Consider the following 15907-nt stretch of genomic DNA (forward strand, 5'->3'; position numbering starts at 1 on the left):
TCCCCATGGTAACCACAAAGAAGATAGCTATAGAATATACACAAAAGGAAATGAGAAGGGAATTAAAACAATTCACATCAAAAACATTAAAAACAAAAGAAGACAGTAGTGCAGGAAATGGGGGACCAAGAAAAGCTACAAGGCATTTAGAAAACAAACAACAAATGACAGAAGTAAATCCATCCTTATCAGTAATTAAATGTGAATGGATTAAACTCTCCAATCAAAAGACAGAGATTAACAGAATGGATTTTTTAAAAAAATGATCCAACTATATGCTGACTACAGAGGCTAACTTTAGATGCAAAGACCTAAACAGGTTGAAAGTAAAAGGATGGAAAAACATATTCCATGCAAATAATAACCAAAGAGAGTAAGGGTGGCTATACTAATAGCAGAAAAAATTGACTTTGTTAAAAAAAAAACAGTTACAAGAGCCAAAGAAAGCCATTTTCATCTAGCAATAAAATGTTCTACACAGCAAGAAGATATAAGAATTATAAACATTTATGCACCTAATAATAGACCAAGAAAATATATGAAGCAAAAGTGGACAAAATTAAAGGACTAAATAGACAGTTTTACAATAGCTGGAGACTTTAATACCTGACTCTCAATAATGGATAGAACAAACAGGAACAAAAAAAAAAAAAAAAAAAAAAAAAAAAGAAAGAAAGAAAGAAAGAAAAAATCAAAGAGAGAATAGAGGACTTGAATAACAGAATAAACCAGTTAGGTCTAACAGAATTATACATAATACTTTACCCAACAACAGCAGAAAATACTATCAACAAAGGAAAAAGGCAACCCACAGAATGGGAGAAATTATCTGCAAATGACACATTTGGTAAGAGATTAATATCCAGCATATAGAGAAATCCTAAAACTCAATGACAACAAAACACAAGCCAACTCAAAATTGGGGAAATGACTTGAATAGGTATTTCCCTAAAGAAGATATACAAATAACCAATAAGCACATGAAATGATAGTCACCATCATGAATCATTAGAGAACTACAAATCAAAACAACAATGAGAAATGGCTTCCTACCTATTAGGATAGATACTATTCAAAAAAACAAGTGTTGGTGAGGTTTCAAAAGATACCTGTATACTCATGTTCATAGCAGCATTAATCACAACAACCAAAAGGTGGAAGTAAATCAAGTATCCTTTGAGGGACGAATGAATAAGCAAAATATAGCATATACACAACAACGGAATATTATTCAGCCTTAAAAAAGGAAGGTAATTCTGACACTTGCTGTAACATGGATTAACCTTGAGGACATTATACTGAGTGAAATACAGTCACAAAATGACAAATATATGACTCTATCTATATGAAGTACCTAGAGTAGTCAGATTCATTTATAGAAAGTAGAATGGTGGTTTCCAGAGGTTTGGGGCAGGGGAAATACAGAGTTATTGTTTAATGGGTATAGTTTCAGGTTTGAAAGATGAAAAGACCTCTGGAGATGAATGACGGTGATGGTTGCACAATATGACTGTACTTAATATCACTGAACTGTAACCGAAAGATGGTTAAGACACTAAATTTTATGTTATGTTTATTTTACAAGATTTTTTAAATTTAAAAAAGCATAAAAATTGTGGTATTCATTCAATAGAGCACTACTCAGTGAAAGGAATGAGCTATTTATACATATAGAATGGATGATTCTCAAGACAATTATACTATATAAAGGAAAACAGACCAAAAATAGATATAAATACTTTATGATTCCAATTATATAAAATTCTGAAAAAGACAAAGCTTAGTGAAAAAAATATAAATATAGTGAAAATATAATGAAAAAAATATAGATCAATGGTTTCCTTGGGATGTCACTAATGGTTTCCTGAGGAAGACAAGAACGAATAGTAAAGGGGCACGAGGTAGCATTCTGGGTGATGGATAAGTTCATTATCATAATTATGGTGTCGACTCCCTGAGTGTATACATATTTAAAAACTTATCAAACTATACACATCAAAATGTACAACCAATTATTGCATGAAAATTATATCTCAACAAAGCATTAAAAGAAATTATCACACATAAAAATCTGATCTCCCACTCCTTTTAGAAAACTAGAAGATATGGCAACCCCATATTGACTCTGTTACCTCTCCTCATGCACTGGCAGCAAAGATGGCTGGCTGTGCCACAAATGCCTCATCCCTGGCACAGAGGAGCGACCTCTTCGTAGTCCCCATTTTCCTGCCAACACAGCATTGGTTTTGACATGAGTCATGCAGAGAGCCTGTGGTAATCCACTAAACCTTTAGATTATTTGCTCTCCCAGTGACCTTAGTCATAGGACAGAGGTCTGGAGGTCCTGAGAATTTCTGCAAATCCTGAACCCTGCACAGTCACATTTAAGGGAACCTTTTGAGATGCACTTTTATATCAGGTACATCCCCTCCAGTTTGCCAGCTGGGCCCAGTTAAGTCTTACAGTTGGTGACACAGACTGGATGTTAGACATCAAGGCATATGATTCCTTGGGAGGAGCCAGGTAAACAGCGTCTACTTAACAGTGCTAGGGAATATGAGGCATCTCCAGGAAACAAAGGGCCCAAATCACGCTGCTTCCAGATGCACTGGAGGTTGCACAACCTCCCCTTCCTCAGGGTAATCTCTAGTCCACAAAATTTCATGCCATTCAGACAACAACATTAGGTCCACAAGCCCTGCAAACTTCCCTAGGAGGCCTTGGGTAGCAACACAAGTGAGGCCAGATCTGGACTGAGAGCTGTTCTCTGTCATCCTGCTCCTCCCTGAGGCAATAAACTAGGAGACCCCTTTGGTTTGGTACACCTTAATTCTGTTTTCAACCTACTCAACACAGTTATCAGACCACAGGAGAATAAAGGTGGCTTTATCAATAAGGCTCTTATTATCACTCAAACCAGAGCAATGTTAAGTAAACAGTTGCTGAGATGGGTAATGTGGAAACTGGACGAATCCATCATGAGCATCATACATGATCAACAATGTCCTCGAAAAAGGGAAACTTCTGCAAGCTGCCAGTAGGACCCAGTTCAAGTCTTCATGGTCAAAGATGGGTCGTGTCCACAGGGGAGGGATGACATCTTCCTGTGGCCTCAGGCCACTCACCATTCCCTCTTGGGAAGTGGACACAGAGGCCTGAGCACGGGGAGTGGCTGACATACACTCTGGAGACCTGCCGGTGGGTAGATGGTTTCTGCCACCAATACTAGCAGTGACAAAACTCTGGCAAAGTCTGTGGTCAGAAAATAAAACCCTGCTCCAGAAAGCTTACAACACATCTAGCATCCACTGGGAATCTCTTCAGTACAGATATTTGGATGAACAAGGTTCAACTTCTAGCTGACAACTCCTCATAAAGACCACTCTCAGAGCTAATCACTAGTCCGTGCCGCTGTGTTGCAGAAGGAGAGAGCACATTTTCTGAACTCCTTTCTCTAGCATGAATTTTCTGATGCCGGATGAGGGTAGACCTTTGGCTGAAGGCTTTTCCACATTCACTGCACTTATATGGCTTATCTGGTTTGTGAACTTTCTGGTGCTGCCTCAGGTTTGAACTTTGCCTGAAGGTTTTCCCACATTCAAGGCATTCATAGGGCCGCTCACCAGTGTGAAGTCTCCGATGGTTATTGAAGCTGGAGCGTTGGCTAAAGAATTTCCCGCATTCAGGGCACTGATAAGGCCGTTCACCAGTGTGAAGTCTCCGATGGCTATTGAGGCTCGAGCTTTGGCTAAACAATTTCCCACACTCATTGCACTCATAGGGCCGTTCACCAGTGTGGACTCGCTGATGTTTCAAGAGGTCAGAGCTCCGGCTGAAGGCTTTCCCACATACGCTGCACCCATAGGGCCGTTCACCAGTGTGAACTATCTGATGTTGAACAAGACCATCAAAGTGGCTAAAGAATTTCCCACACTCGTTGCACTTATAAGGTTTTTCTCCAGTGTGAACTCTCCAGTGTTTAATTAGGCTGGAGTTGCAGTTGAAGGATTTCCCACATTCACTGCACTCATGAGCACTTTTACCAGTATGAACCCTCTTATGATGAATGAGGTTGGAGCGTTGGCTAAAGAATTTCCCACACTCACTGCACTCATAAGGTTTCTCTCCAGTGTGAACCCTCTTGTGTTGAATGAGATTGGAGCTTCGGCTAAAGAATTTCCCACATTCGCTGCACACGTGAGGACTTTCACCGGTGTGAACTCTCTGATGCTTGATGAGACTGGAGTGCTGACTAAAGAATTTCCCACACTGGCAACACTCATAAGGCTTTCCTCTATTGTGATCTCTCTGGTGTTGAACGAGGCCGGCGGCATAGTTGAAGAATATCCCACATTTGCTGCACTCATAAGGCCTTTCTCCAGTGGGGGTTCTCTGCTGAATGAGTGAGGGTTTGTCACTGAGAGCATTCTCAAATTCACTGCACTTCTTACGGCGTTGCACGGTGGGAAAATCCACCACGCTTTCAGAGTTGTGGTGTGGCTCCCAGACACTGGGAGGGACCTGATGCTGGAGAAAACCACATCTGGCCACAAAGTCCTTCCCGCCCTCCCTCAGTGGGAAAGGCTTCCTTGATGTGTCATCGCTGCAGCCCTTCACAAGCGCAGCCCTGCCCTCCTTCCTTCCAATAGGCTTGTCTCCATTCTGCTGCATCTGTTGCTGGTGAAGGTTGGCATTGAACTTGAACTCCTTCCCGTATGCCTCACATACATGTGGTTTCTGCCTGGGATGTGTTGCCTGGTGTTCAGCCAGCTGCAAAATGTCTTTCAAGTGTAGGCCACATGTGTCATAGGGGTAGTGCTTCTGGATGGATGGTGCTGCCTTGGGATTCATGTCCTGTGACACTTCTACAGAAACACAAAGTTCAGAAGGTGACTCCTCACTGTCTCTTCCACGGCAAAAGTCTGAAAGCAGAGAGTGCTGGTGAAATTCATGTTAATTTTTATAGGCAGAAACAACCCAATCACAAATGCAAGTCTGACCCAAGAATGAGTCCGTAGGATTGTTGGCAAGATAAGAGGCCTGAGGTCAGGATAAGGTATGGTCTTCTCCACAGTACTGTGCCTGGTAAGGTCACAGAATAGGGGAAGACTTCCCAGGAGCAAGGACACGAGGGCGCAGTATCAGGTGGAAAGGCAGATCTCCAACTCACTTCTCTATAAAGGCTTTTCAAAGGGCACTGGCTGCTGTAGCCCATGAGGGCTGTGCAGAAGGGTACGTCCAGGCCCAGGAAAATCTGACTGCAACCGGATAACTGGTGTTCAGGGACTATCAGAGGAAATGTGCACATGTCACAACGTATCAAGTGTAGACCCATGTTGGAGAGACCTGTGGGAAGAGTGAGACGTGGAGGCCAGAAAGGTGGGGCACAGTCAGGGGCCTGGTGTTAGAGTAAAAATGGCAGCTTGTCAAGCAAAGGAAAGGAGAGGAGAGTAGAGGAGAGGAGTGGGGGGGGGGAGGTGGGGAGGGGAGGGTAGGGTAGGAAAGGAAGAAGAGATATAAGCCCATTGGCCTTGGCACCAAAACAATGATGAACATGAGAAAAGTTGCAGGTATGATTTGAAGACAGCAGTGACATCACATTCTCCCCCACCTCCCACTTACCCGAGCCAGGCCCTTTATATGCCCCTCTTGCCATGGCTGAAGTCATGTCCACTTGGTCAGGAACCCAGGGCTCTGCCCCCATCTCCAGCTGGGCCACTATGTGGGACCTGAAAGATGTAAGTCCTAAGGGAAACATAGGGCAGGTAAGGGGCCAGCTCTTGCCCAGGTGAACTACCCCACAACAGGTCATAGGAAAGAAGACAAAATATTACAGAAGTAACACACAAGGGAGGTCTGGAGGGAACATGCCAATAGTCATGGCAAGTGGTAACCACGTTAGTGCCTAGAATCCCTGGCGTTCAGGATTAGGAAATGTTAGCTAAAGGAAAGGAGCCGAACAGAACTGTCATAGATCTGGACAATCACCCAGGCGGGCAGCGGCCGAGTCAGGTGGGACCTGCCGGGCTGACTGCAAGACTTCATTCTGGGACCTTTCCCTGTAAAACTTCAGAGCAGCGGGTGTTGGGGCTGTCTGGGGAGAGCATGGGACCCTGCACACAGCTCAGCTCTGGAACCCACAAAACATATACCAGGAAGTGGGAAGGAAGCAGGGCCCATGGTCCAGCTGTGAGAAGGAAGGAGCTGCCTCTTCAGAAAAGAGGACCGAAAATGATGTGCTCAGGACACCTGAGTGGGTGTGAAAGGCTTACCCAGCGAGGCTATCAGTGCAAAGTTCTCCAGCATCACATCGCAGTACAGGAGTCTCTGAGCCTCATCAAGGAGTCCCCACTCCTCCTGGGAGAAGTAAATGGTCACGTCCTCAAAGGTCACACAGCCCTGCCGTGAGGGGACAGTTCATTCCATGATCAGCCTCTCTCCTCAGGACTCCCTGTCTATCCCCTGTTCACCCTCCTCCCCAGCTCCCCGACTCAGAGGGGACCCCAGGCCCTGGTCCCACACCTTATATGACTGCTGTGTCAGCCCACAGCAATGCCAGGGAGTGGGCAGAGAGACACCAGCTAAGCTCTGGGCCTGAAGTGCAGGGCCCTTAACGTCACCAACGTCACGCCTCCCAGATACAAACCAACAGGGGCTCAGTCTTCTCCTTTAATCCCCAGTACCAGGGCCCTGGGGCCAGCAGCTCACACACACTCCCCACGTGCATAGCACTTTTAGGACTACGCCTTCCCCAAACTCTAGCCCTCACCACTGCAACCCCACTGTTGCTAGCCACATCGTTGCTCTGCACATGGCACTGTTGGGGCGCAGGGTAGGCCACGCCAGAATGTGCCTCAATGGCATTGGTTACTGATTATCTTTTTTATTGAAGTATAGTTGGTTTACAATGTTGTGTTAATTTCTGGTGTACAACATAGTGATTCAGTTATACACATATAGATACGTAGTCCTTTTCATATTCGTTTTCATTATAGGCTATTACAAGATATTAAATATAGTTCCCTGGGTTGCTTATCCAGTTTCAGGAAGATTTCCTTGTAGTTCCACTGGTATGAGCCCTTCTGCGAAAGTTCAGTAGGTGTTCTGTGAGAACTGCGCCACGTGCAGGTGTGTTTTTGATGTATTCATGGGAGAGGGTGAGCTCCGCGTCCTTCTGTTCCGCCATCTGGAAGCCCCTCCACCCATACTGATGATTTTGAATTAAAGTTACTTAAGAAATGGCCAACACAAAAGAGATACTCTGACTCTCCTTTCTGTCTCTCTGAAAGCAAGAAATGAGTCTCTCACGTAAAAAGTGCACTCCCTCAGTCTGGGGATAGAAAGACACCCTCATCACCAAAGACAGGGAACTCGGGGCCAAGATGCCTCTATAAACAAACTTTGTCACTTCTTTAATTTACTACCCCAAGCCCAAGCTCTGCTTAGCTTCTTCACTAACTGGGCACCCAAAACCTAAGTTGCTTTGTTTGGTTAATTCCTCACAAATTTATTGTTTCTTTGTCTAAAAATACACAAGCTGCTTGCTTTGGCAACCTCTTAGGTCCCGTTTCTGTGTGACTTCCATGTGCATAAGTTAAAATATGCTTCTTTTCCTCCTTTTAACCTGTCTTGTGTCAATTTTTCTTACAAGTCCAGCCACAAGAACTCAAAATAAAGGTAGAGGGGCAATTTCCCCATTCCTGACATCTGATGAGCCAGGAAGGCAGCTGGCTGGGCCCTGCCTCCTGCCCCAAGGCTGCTGAGAGATCCCAGGGCCCCTGACAAAGGCTGCAGAAGGTAGGATTTCTTACCAAGTCGGCCTCCCAGACCTCTGCCTGCAAGGTCTGGCGGAAAGGAGAGTGGTGACAGTCCCTTTTCTCTGACTGTAAATCTAGATTAGCAGGAGAAAATATTTGTGGAGCTGTTTGGTTCCCTGGACTAGCGACTCAGGAATCCTTATCATTTTCCTCCCAGAGATGGTCGCTGTCATCCTCTGTCTCTGTCTGCTGTGTTGTTTGTTGTGAGGAAGAAACACGGGGCAGAACGCAGGCAGAGGCCCCCTGAATCTGTTGTCTGAGCTGGCCTCCCAGACTCACTGGTTCTCTCCAGACCAGCATCAGTTTAGACAAACTTTGCTGCGGGTCCTCTGTCTAAACCCAGATGAGGTTTTTCCTTCCATCTTGTTTTATGTCCAGAGAGCTTGGCTTAGGGTCCAGTGAGCACTTTCTCTCTGGTCTCTGCCATCTGGAAGGTGCACTGACCGGGGTGCATCTGGTGGCCATACCAGCTCTCAGGGGAATTTCAAAAGGAGTCCTGGGCCATAAGGGGCCTTTGTCATCTCAACCTTCATTGAATTGTTAGTGCTGGAAAAGTCCCATTCCTGCCTGATACCATAAATTATCTGCTTTATGGCTGGAGGTGTCTCGCATTTTTGTGGGTCACCGGGGACACTGTTTCCACTACACCATTCTCACCACCTGCAGCAACAAAGGGGTTCTACTGTCTTAGACTAACTCTGGGGGTGAACTGCCTGGGTCGTGTGAGGGCTGTATATTCTTCCTGCGGGATGCCTCTTGCATCTTTGGTTAAGCCGTAATACAACATTTATTGAGTCACTGTATGAAATTAATATAAGATCCTTCACATCAATGGTCAGATGATAGATCCTTTAAATTGGCTATATTTAAAAGGAAAAAGAAATATTTTGAGTGCTCTCCTCATAAACACGGGAGGATCAAATTAAAAGGGAAAAAAAAAGGTTTAACAACTAGTCTTAAAGAATCCCTTTAAGATGGGGGTAAAAAAAAAACCCAGAAATTAGACTTAAAACAAAAATTGAACAAAAATTCTCCTTCTTAAAAGCCACCCCATCTCCTCAGCAGTTCCCCAGGCCCTCCTACAAATAATCAGAAAATGAATCAGCTGGAGGCCAAGATTTAAGGGTTAATAGAAACAACTGTCTTGGTCCTGCAAATCTCTACAAAACCAGAAGTACAGCTGTAGAAATAAGTCAAAGCCCGCCTGGCTTGGCCTGTCCCCAGACCTCATCCAGTCCTCTCAAAACGTTTGTAGATACTATAATAGATCAGGATACTGGAGCAAAATTGTCCTGTACTTAAGAAAAAAAATGAATAATAACTACCCTAAGATTTATGGTAATAGACAAATATACTCCAAAACACCTAGGAGAAAACTTATATTTTCAGAATTGTTTCTTCCGCTTATAAATTATATGTCTTTGAAGTGTAAACACAGCCCACATAGCCTGAAACTGAGTCAGGATTAACTCAATCAGGGGAACCTGAAATTATAGGGGGAAAAAAAGAGCGAGAGAAAGCGGCTTTAGCAGTCCTGCTAAAAGGACTCCTGCTCAGACTCATTAATAAGTCACAGCCTCCTTGAATTGCTTTCCAAGGGCAAATACAGATCTTAAAAGTCTTCTCCACATGTAATACAAGACTGGTTAAGCTGAGCAAATAATCTAATTTATTTCAACTGTTATTCATCAACTAGTGAGTTTTGTATTGGACCTGATTTATGACTAAAGTTTTAAAATGAAAATTATGAGATCTCTGGTTGTATTTGTCTCTATGTGTATATTACCTCCAGATGGTATTGATAAAATTAATTTGTAAAAAAGCTCTATTTAATTGGCTTAAATAAAAAAGCACTTATATAAAAATTCTCAAATATATAATAAAAAATAACCCAAGTGTTTTTCAACTTCACACAATCTAGGATAATCTTTAGTAAATAAGAGTTACTTTTAAGCTGGTTAAATTAATACAGGTGTGTCTTCAGAGTTAGCATTAAATATGATGGAGATAAACCACTTTTGTTCTACCCGGATTTACTAGTCAAATGGGCTAATGTTGTCTCTGTTGCGAAGTTTGTCAGCAAAAAACCAAAAAACAAAACAAACTTAAGATTATGACTAACTGCTTTAATGTCTCATCAGATTTTCCTGAATAATCTAAATATGATCGCTAAAAACACATAGATTAAGTAGATGTAAATGTGATCAGAGTTTTTAGGTGAACTTTTAAACAATAATTGTTTTATGATATATCCACTTATATAGTTTCCTAAACCCCTTTGGTAATTTATACCCTTAGAGTTTTGCTAAGTTAAATTAAATTATAAGAATTCATTCATTATCTAGACCATTTCCAAATAAGATAAAGTGCTGAAATATTCATTGCTAAGCAAGTCTAAGTTTATACCTTCTTTTGGCCTCTTATTACAGAGAAATTAAGTCTTTGGCTCTGGTAAATATATCTTGTGCTTTATTGAAAGATTGCACTATGAAGTAGCATATGTGTCTATATGTAATTATTGTATTTATAAGTACAACATATAAGTTATAAAATGTATTTGAAGTGTGCCAAGTCACAAAATGTTAATAAAATTCACAATTGTTTATGTCTTTATTTTCACTAAAAAAAAATTAAGATTTCAAAGGGTTAATAAATCTAATTAATATATGCAGTTAAAGCTGCCAGGTACAATAACAGAAATAGAATGTGTTTTGGGGTAAGAAAAGGTATAAGGTATGGAGATGTTCTTGTTAAGGGAAAAAAAAGGTGATCTTGTCCAAAAGCTGGTTATTGCTAAATGGAAAAGAAAACAAAAGACAAACTAAAATGGACACAGAAAATTGTAGAAGGTTTGTGAATAAAGGAATCTTCAGAAAGGAATTTTTTGTGTGGTCAGGACTGAATATGATTGAAATTAATGTAATTAAGTATGTAAGTTTTAATATCAAAGTAAACTGGCGTAAAATTGGAATTTGGTTTTCTCTCTGTTAAAAGAAATTGTTTTGTATTTCTTATTGGTCTGCTCTTGATAATAAAGAGACTCTGAAAGGCTTTTCTTTATCTTGAAGTAATGTACTAGAAAAAAAACAAAGATCTTTTGTCTTGTCAAAAGAATCACTTACAGCATGAGGTCCTGGGTTCAATTCCCAGTACCTCCTCTAAAAATAAATAAACAAATAAACCTAATTAAAAAAAAAAGAGTCACTTATGTTCTATGTTTTCTTATCCGGTCTTTGATTACTTAAGTAAACCTAGTCCTCTCGATATTAAAAGAGCCAAATTTTGCTCAGAACTACACAACCTCTATTTGCCTATGAAGTCTTTAACTGTTATTTTGGCTAAATGGATAACTAAGCATTGTTTCACAGTGACCTATTCTACTGTTTTAAAACCTTTTTGACATTTTTGACAAAATTCCCCCAAATCAAATTCTAAACAAAATCTTTTTGACTTAGAAATAACTGTGAGATGTGAGAGATTTCAGAGGATCCCTGAAGTACCTCAAAGACTTATTCTCTCTCTTTGTAAAAAGAGAGATATTAAACTAATTAGGTGTACTTGATATGTTAAATTACAAGGAAACCGTTGTCAGCTAAGAAATCATGTTAAGCCTTCTTCATGTGGTGTCTGTATAGGTATGTATTATAAGTGTTTCAAAAAATATGTGAAATTCCTGATGTCATCTATGTCCTGGCATAAAATGTTATCTGTCATCAAAATGGAGGCTCACCCTAAAGGAACTGAGCTGGAGTATCAGTGAAGTGCCCTGACTTTCTCACAAAAGCAGCAACAACAGAGTCTGTAGATTGCGGCACATGGAGATAAAATCTGCTCTGCTTCTGCAAAAGAAACTGACCCCTTATTGCCAGACTTTTGCCATCCTGATGTCCTTGAACCATGGCAAAAGTCTGCTCCTGAATAAGAGAAGTTAAAATGGGCAAACAATAGCAGTAAATTAAACAAATAGTTAGGGTTATGGGAAACCCAAGACGGCCACTTGGTTAACCCAGCTCCCTAGCAAACCTCATCTTTTTTTCTTGCATTCCTCCACTCACCATTGTGCATTTAAGATGCATTTAACTAGACATTGGCAGGAAGATTTCTATAAAATTGCAAAAATAGCTTACCAGCAATATCTGACCTGTCAGGTCCATTATCCTAGAAAAATCTCTCTGGACCCTTTGAGCACCTGAGGCTGGACTTCATTCAACTGCCACTAAGTGTGGGTCATCAAAATGTTCTTGTTATTATATGTCTGTTTTCTGGGTGGGCTGAAGCCTTCCCTTGATGCAAGGCTGATGCTTTCAAAATGGCAATGAAACATTTTTTAAAAAATTTGTTTTCCACTTGGGGCATACTTCCCACAACCTCCAGTGATCAAGGTGCCCACCTCACTGGGCAAATCATAAGAGCCTTAACAAAAACCTTGCAGACTTCTTGGAATTATCACTGTTAATATCACCCTCAATCATCAGGCAAGGTCAAGAGAACTAATGGAAGAAATGGACTCAAAGCAGAACAAGAATTAATTACAGGGGATTGAATGAACTGATGAATAGGATTATAATTTTTATGACTTTTTGTCTAAAATATTACTGATTTTTTAACCTTTTGTTTTCCAGATGCAAGGAAATTTTTTTTAAGATTCATAGCAATTTGGTAAATTATACCTTTGCAAGCAGAAAGGAAACATTTATCCTTTTCTCCCTATCTGATCTCTCCCCAGAATTCAGAAACTCTCAATGAGTGTTCTTATTTTCTTAGCAATATTGTTATTTGCGTAAGTTCAATAAGAATCTCTTCTCTTTATAATAGGACACGATTAGAAACTGGTTATATTACCAAAGATTTGACTGGAATATCATATTTGAGAGAAACATACGTAGACTCAGGAATGATCAGACAGCTTGAAGGAACTAAGGTTGACTTTATGGACCAGTTTAGCCCCTTGGAAAGGCAGCCTGGTACGTTGCTTACAGGGTTCCCAGCAGCCTTACCAGGTGAGTAAGGAAGGTCACTTCCTGGTGGGTGCAGGAACCTCAGGATATTTGGGGGACCTCAAGAAGAGAGGAATTCACCCAAATCTATAGGTATTATAGATAAGTCTGATGAGAAGTCTTTGGCATGACTTCCTGACCTCAAGAGGCTATTAAAAGTCCAATTTAGAAATTCCTTATGGAAAGTTCCAGCAAAGCAGATTTAAGGACCTGTATGGCCAATCACTATTCTGGCTGGACTTGTATAAATAATCAGGCCAATTTTATTGAGTTTATACTTATTCTGCAAACAGATTAGTCTTAATTTGTCTATCTTTGATAGAAATGAGGGTGATTTTAGAAAGAAAAATTATGTTTCAGTAGAAACTATAATGCACACCTATGGATATTAGATTCTAGTGCTATTAATTTTCATTGAGGTTTTTATTTACCTGAAAATTGGACTGGATCCTGCATTTTTCTACTTTCCTCCAACATCTGGCTACAACTAATTAACGTTTCCAATTTTCTCTCACCCTTCTGACTTAGAATCATTGAGAACTAAAATTGCCCTTTTCCTGAAGCCCTGCAGATTGAATCTAGGCAACATGATATAAACCTCAGATAAGTTGCCACAACAGCTCATATTAAACAATCCTCAGATCCACTTTTCCCTCCACACAGCCCCCGTCCCAACCACCACCATGAACACTAACTCTCCTTCGTCTGTCTTTATGATGCCACACAAGCCAGACAAAGTACCCAAGCAAGAGACTCTGTTCTCAGTTTGTGGAACAAAACTCCCCACCTCCCTCCTCCCCCTAATGTCACTGCCACCATAACCTGAAGTTTCATCCTCTAAATCCTAAATCAGACACACAGTTCCACCCTTGTCCATACACCAGATGCCACATTTTGGATGTTTGGCTTTCTGCTTTTTTAATTGAAGTATAGTGGATTTATAATGTGTTAGTTTCTGGTATATAGCATTGTGATTCAGTTATATACATATATATTATTTTTCATAACAGGTTACTACAAGCCATTAAATATAGTTCCCTGTGCTATACAGTAGGACCTTGTTATTTATCTATTTTATATATAGTTGTGTGTATCTGCTATATATGAACACCCATTTTATCCTTCTTTACCCCTCTGCCCCCTGGTAACCATAAGTTTGTTTTCTACGCACATTTGGATGTTTCTAGCTGTGAAAATAAACAAAAACCAACCAAATGAAAAAAAGCAAAGGCTATTTATTCTGAGTTTGTTATAGAAAGGGAGTCGGCCACTTACATTTTGGCACAGACTCTAAGGCAGGCAGAGGAGTGGGCAAACTTTACAGTAGAAAAAAACGGAAGGCTTCAGGGATGCCCTGTTGGCATAGGGAAGCTGGAGGCAGGCTAACTAGAAGCAAGGCATCCTGTGTGATTGGCTGTGGTGCATATTTGGCTTTCTCTGGTTGGTCCTAAGTTGGAAGTAGGAATAAAAATTAAAGCAGCTGTCAGTTGTGAAGTCCAGGTCACTTGGAAATAACTGTTACAGAAGTTATTGTTTAACTATCTGGATATCTAGAGATAGCAATCTGGCTTCCGGCAAGTCTAACTTCCAGCAGGATGGCTTCCTGGGTTGTTTATTGCAGATAAGGGGGTTGGTTTCCTGGGAGGTTGCTGCAGGTTGTGGGGCAGAGTTCTGTCTTATATGGTCTGCCAGTTGTATATTCAGTGTCTCATAACCTAAACGAAGCTGCCACAGAACACCGTAACTGTGTCCAGATGCCCACTCTTCAGCCCCACTCAGGGGTCTCCGGAACACCAGAGTTCCACATGGCCAAAACCGAACTTCTGCTATTTCCAGCGAAAATTCCTTCTACAACCAATCCCCCCTTCTCAGTTGATGGTTCATCCATCTTTCCAGCAGCTAAAACCAAAAACCAGGGAGTCCCCTCTTTTCTTTCTCAACCTCCACATCAGAAAATCTGGTGAGCCTAACTTGAAAGACACATCTAGAATCCAATCACTTCTACCTCGGGTCACCACTCCTCTCCAGCCACCCGCCCAACTTACACGGACGGCAATGTTGCAACAGCTTACTCCTCGTTCTCCCTGCCTTCGCCCTCAGCCCCCAGTCAGTGTTCCACTCGGCATACATTGGGGTCCTGTTAAGATCTGAGTCAGATCGTCTTCCTCCTCTGCTCTAAACCTTCTGTGGCTCCAAACACTCGGAATAAAAGTCCAGCTCCTCAATCCGCCATTCCAGGGCTGACATCAGCCCACCTGCTCCCTGAACACTCCCAGCTCAATCTCACCGCCAGGTATTTGCATATGCTGGTTCCAGTGCCTTGGAAACCCTTTCCAGCCTCATTCCACTAGACTTCAGAAATGGGAACCGCGCTGTATGATCCCTGGCCTGGATTCAGGACCCTAGGCTGGGAGTGGCTCCTCACCCAACCCCACCGCACCCCCAGGGTCCCCGGACTCGAAAGCAGAATTGAGAAAGGCTAAAAGTCGTGGAATTACGCGCATCTCTGACATCCCGGCCCGGGGCACGTGAGGGTGGGGGTCTGAGCGGCCGAGGGCCGGGAGCGCACCCACTCACCTGCGCCGGGTCCAGCAGCGCTGCCGCCGCCGCCGCCATCGCAGCCTGTGGACGCAGCAGGGCCCCCAAGAGACGGGTGACCGAGACGGGTGTCGCAGGCGCAGCCCACCACCGACCACCTGGCCCGGCCCCAGGCGCGGTGGGACTTCAGTGTCCCCGGGGTCAAGCGCGCCACGGGCTCGGGGGCCGCCTGTGGGGCCGCGGAGAGCGCGCGGCCCGGCGGGACCCCGGCGGACACCGCGTCCCCGGCGGTCACTAGTTCAGAGGCGCGGAGGAGGATCCTGGCCTCCCTGTCCTTCCCCACCCGGTCCCGAAAACGGCCTGGAAAGCGGTACCGGCCCAGCCCCGGCCCGCGCTTCGGAGCGCACAGAGCCGGCCCGGGGAAATGACTTGCTGGACTGAAACGCAGGAAGTTCCGGCCCCCACCTCCCCGGCTCCAAGAAACGACATCCTCCGGGGCTGTCATTGGCCCAGCGCCAGCCGGTGACGCACCGGCACAGCCTCCTGGATCGCGTT

General features: G+C 42.9%; 1 protein-coding gene across 4 annotated transcripts; it reads right to left on the reverse strand.

Moving 5' to 3' along the window:
- Window positions 1-1355: 1355 nt before the first annotated feature.
- ZNF792 (zinc finger protein 792) lies at window positions 1356-15775 on the reverse strand. 4 transcript variants are annotated; one of them, XM_031456855.2, is made up of 4 exons: window positions 15392-15775; window positions 6273-6399; window positions 5623-5745; window positions 1356-4865 (listed from the first exon to the last, which is right to left on the reverse strand). In XM_031456855.2, exons 1-4 carry the CDS (start codon window positions 15428-15430, stop codon window positions 3349-3351), a joined length of 1806 nt encoding a protein of 601 aa, XP_031312715.2. In that variant the 5' UTR covers window positions 15431-15775; the 3' UTR covers window positions 1356-3348. The 4 variants fall into 4 exon arrangements, with proteins under 4 accessions (XP_031312715.2, XP_010977097.3, XP_064345350.1 ...); XM_010978795.3 differs by having other exon boundaries at window positions 1356-4922; XM_064489280.1 differs by lacking the exon at window positions 15392-15775 and having other exon boundaries at window positions 5623-5729; window positions 6273-6971.
- Between the last annotated feature and the right edge of the window lie 132 nt (window positions 15776-15907).

The sequence above is a fragment of the Camelus dromedarius genome, chromosome 9 (assembly GCF_036321535.1).
Source record: "Camelus dromedarius isolate mCamDro1 chromosome 9, mCamDro1.pat, whole genome shotgun sequence".
NCBI classification, from domain to species: domain Eukaryota; kingdom Metazoa; phylum Chordata; class Mammalia; order Artiodactyla; family Camelidae; genus Camelus; species Camelus dromedarius.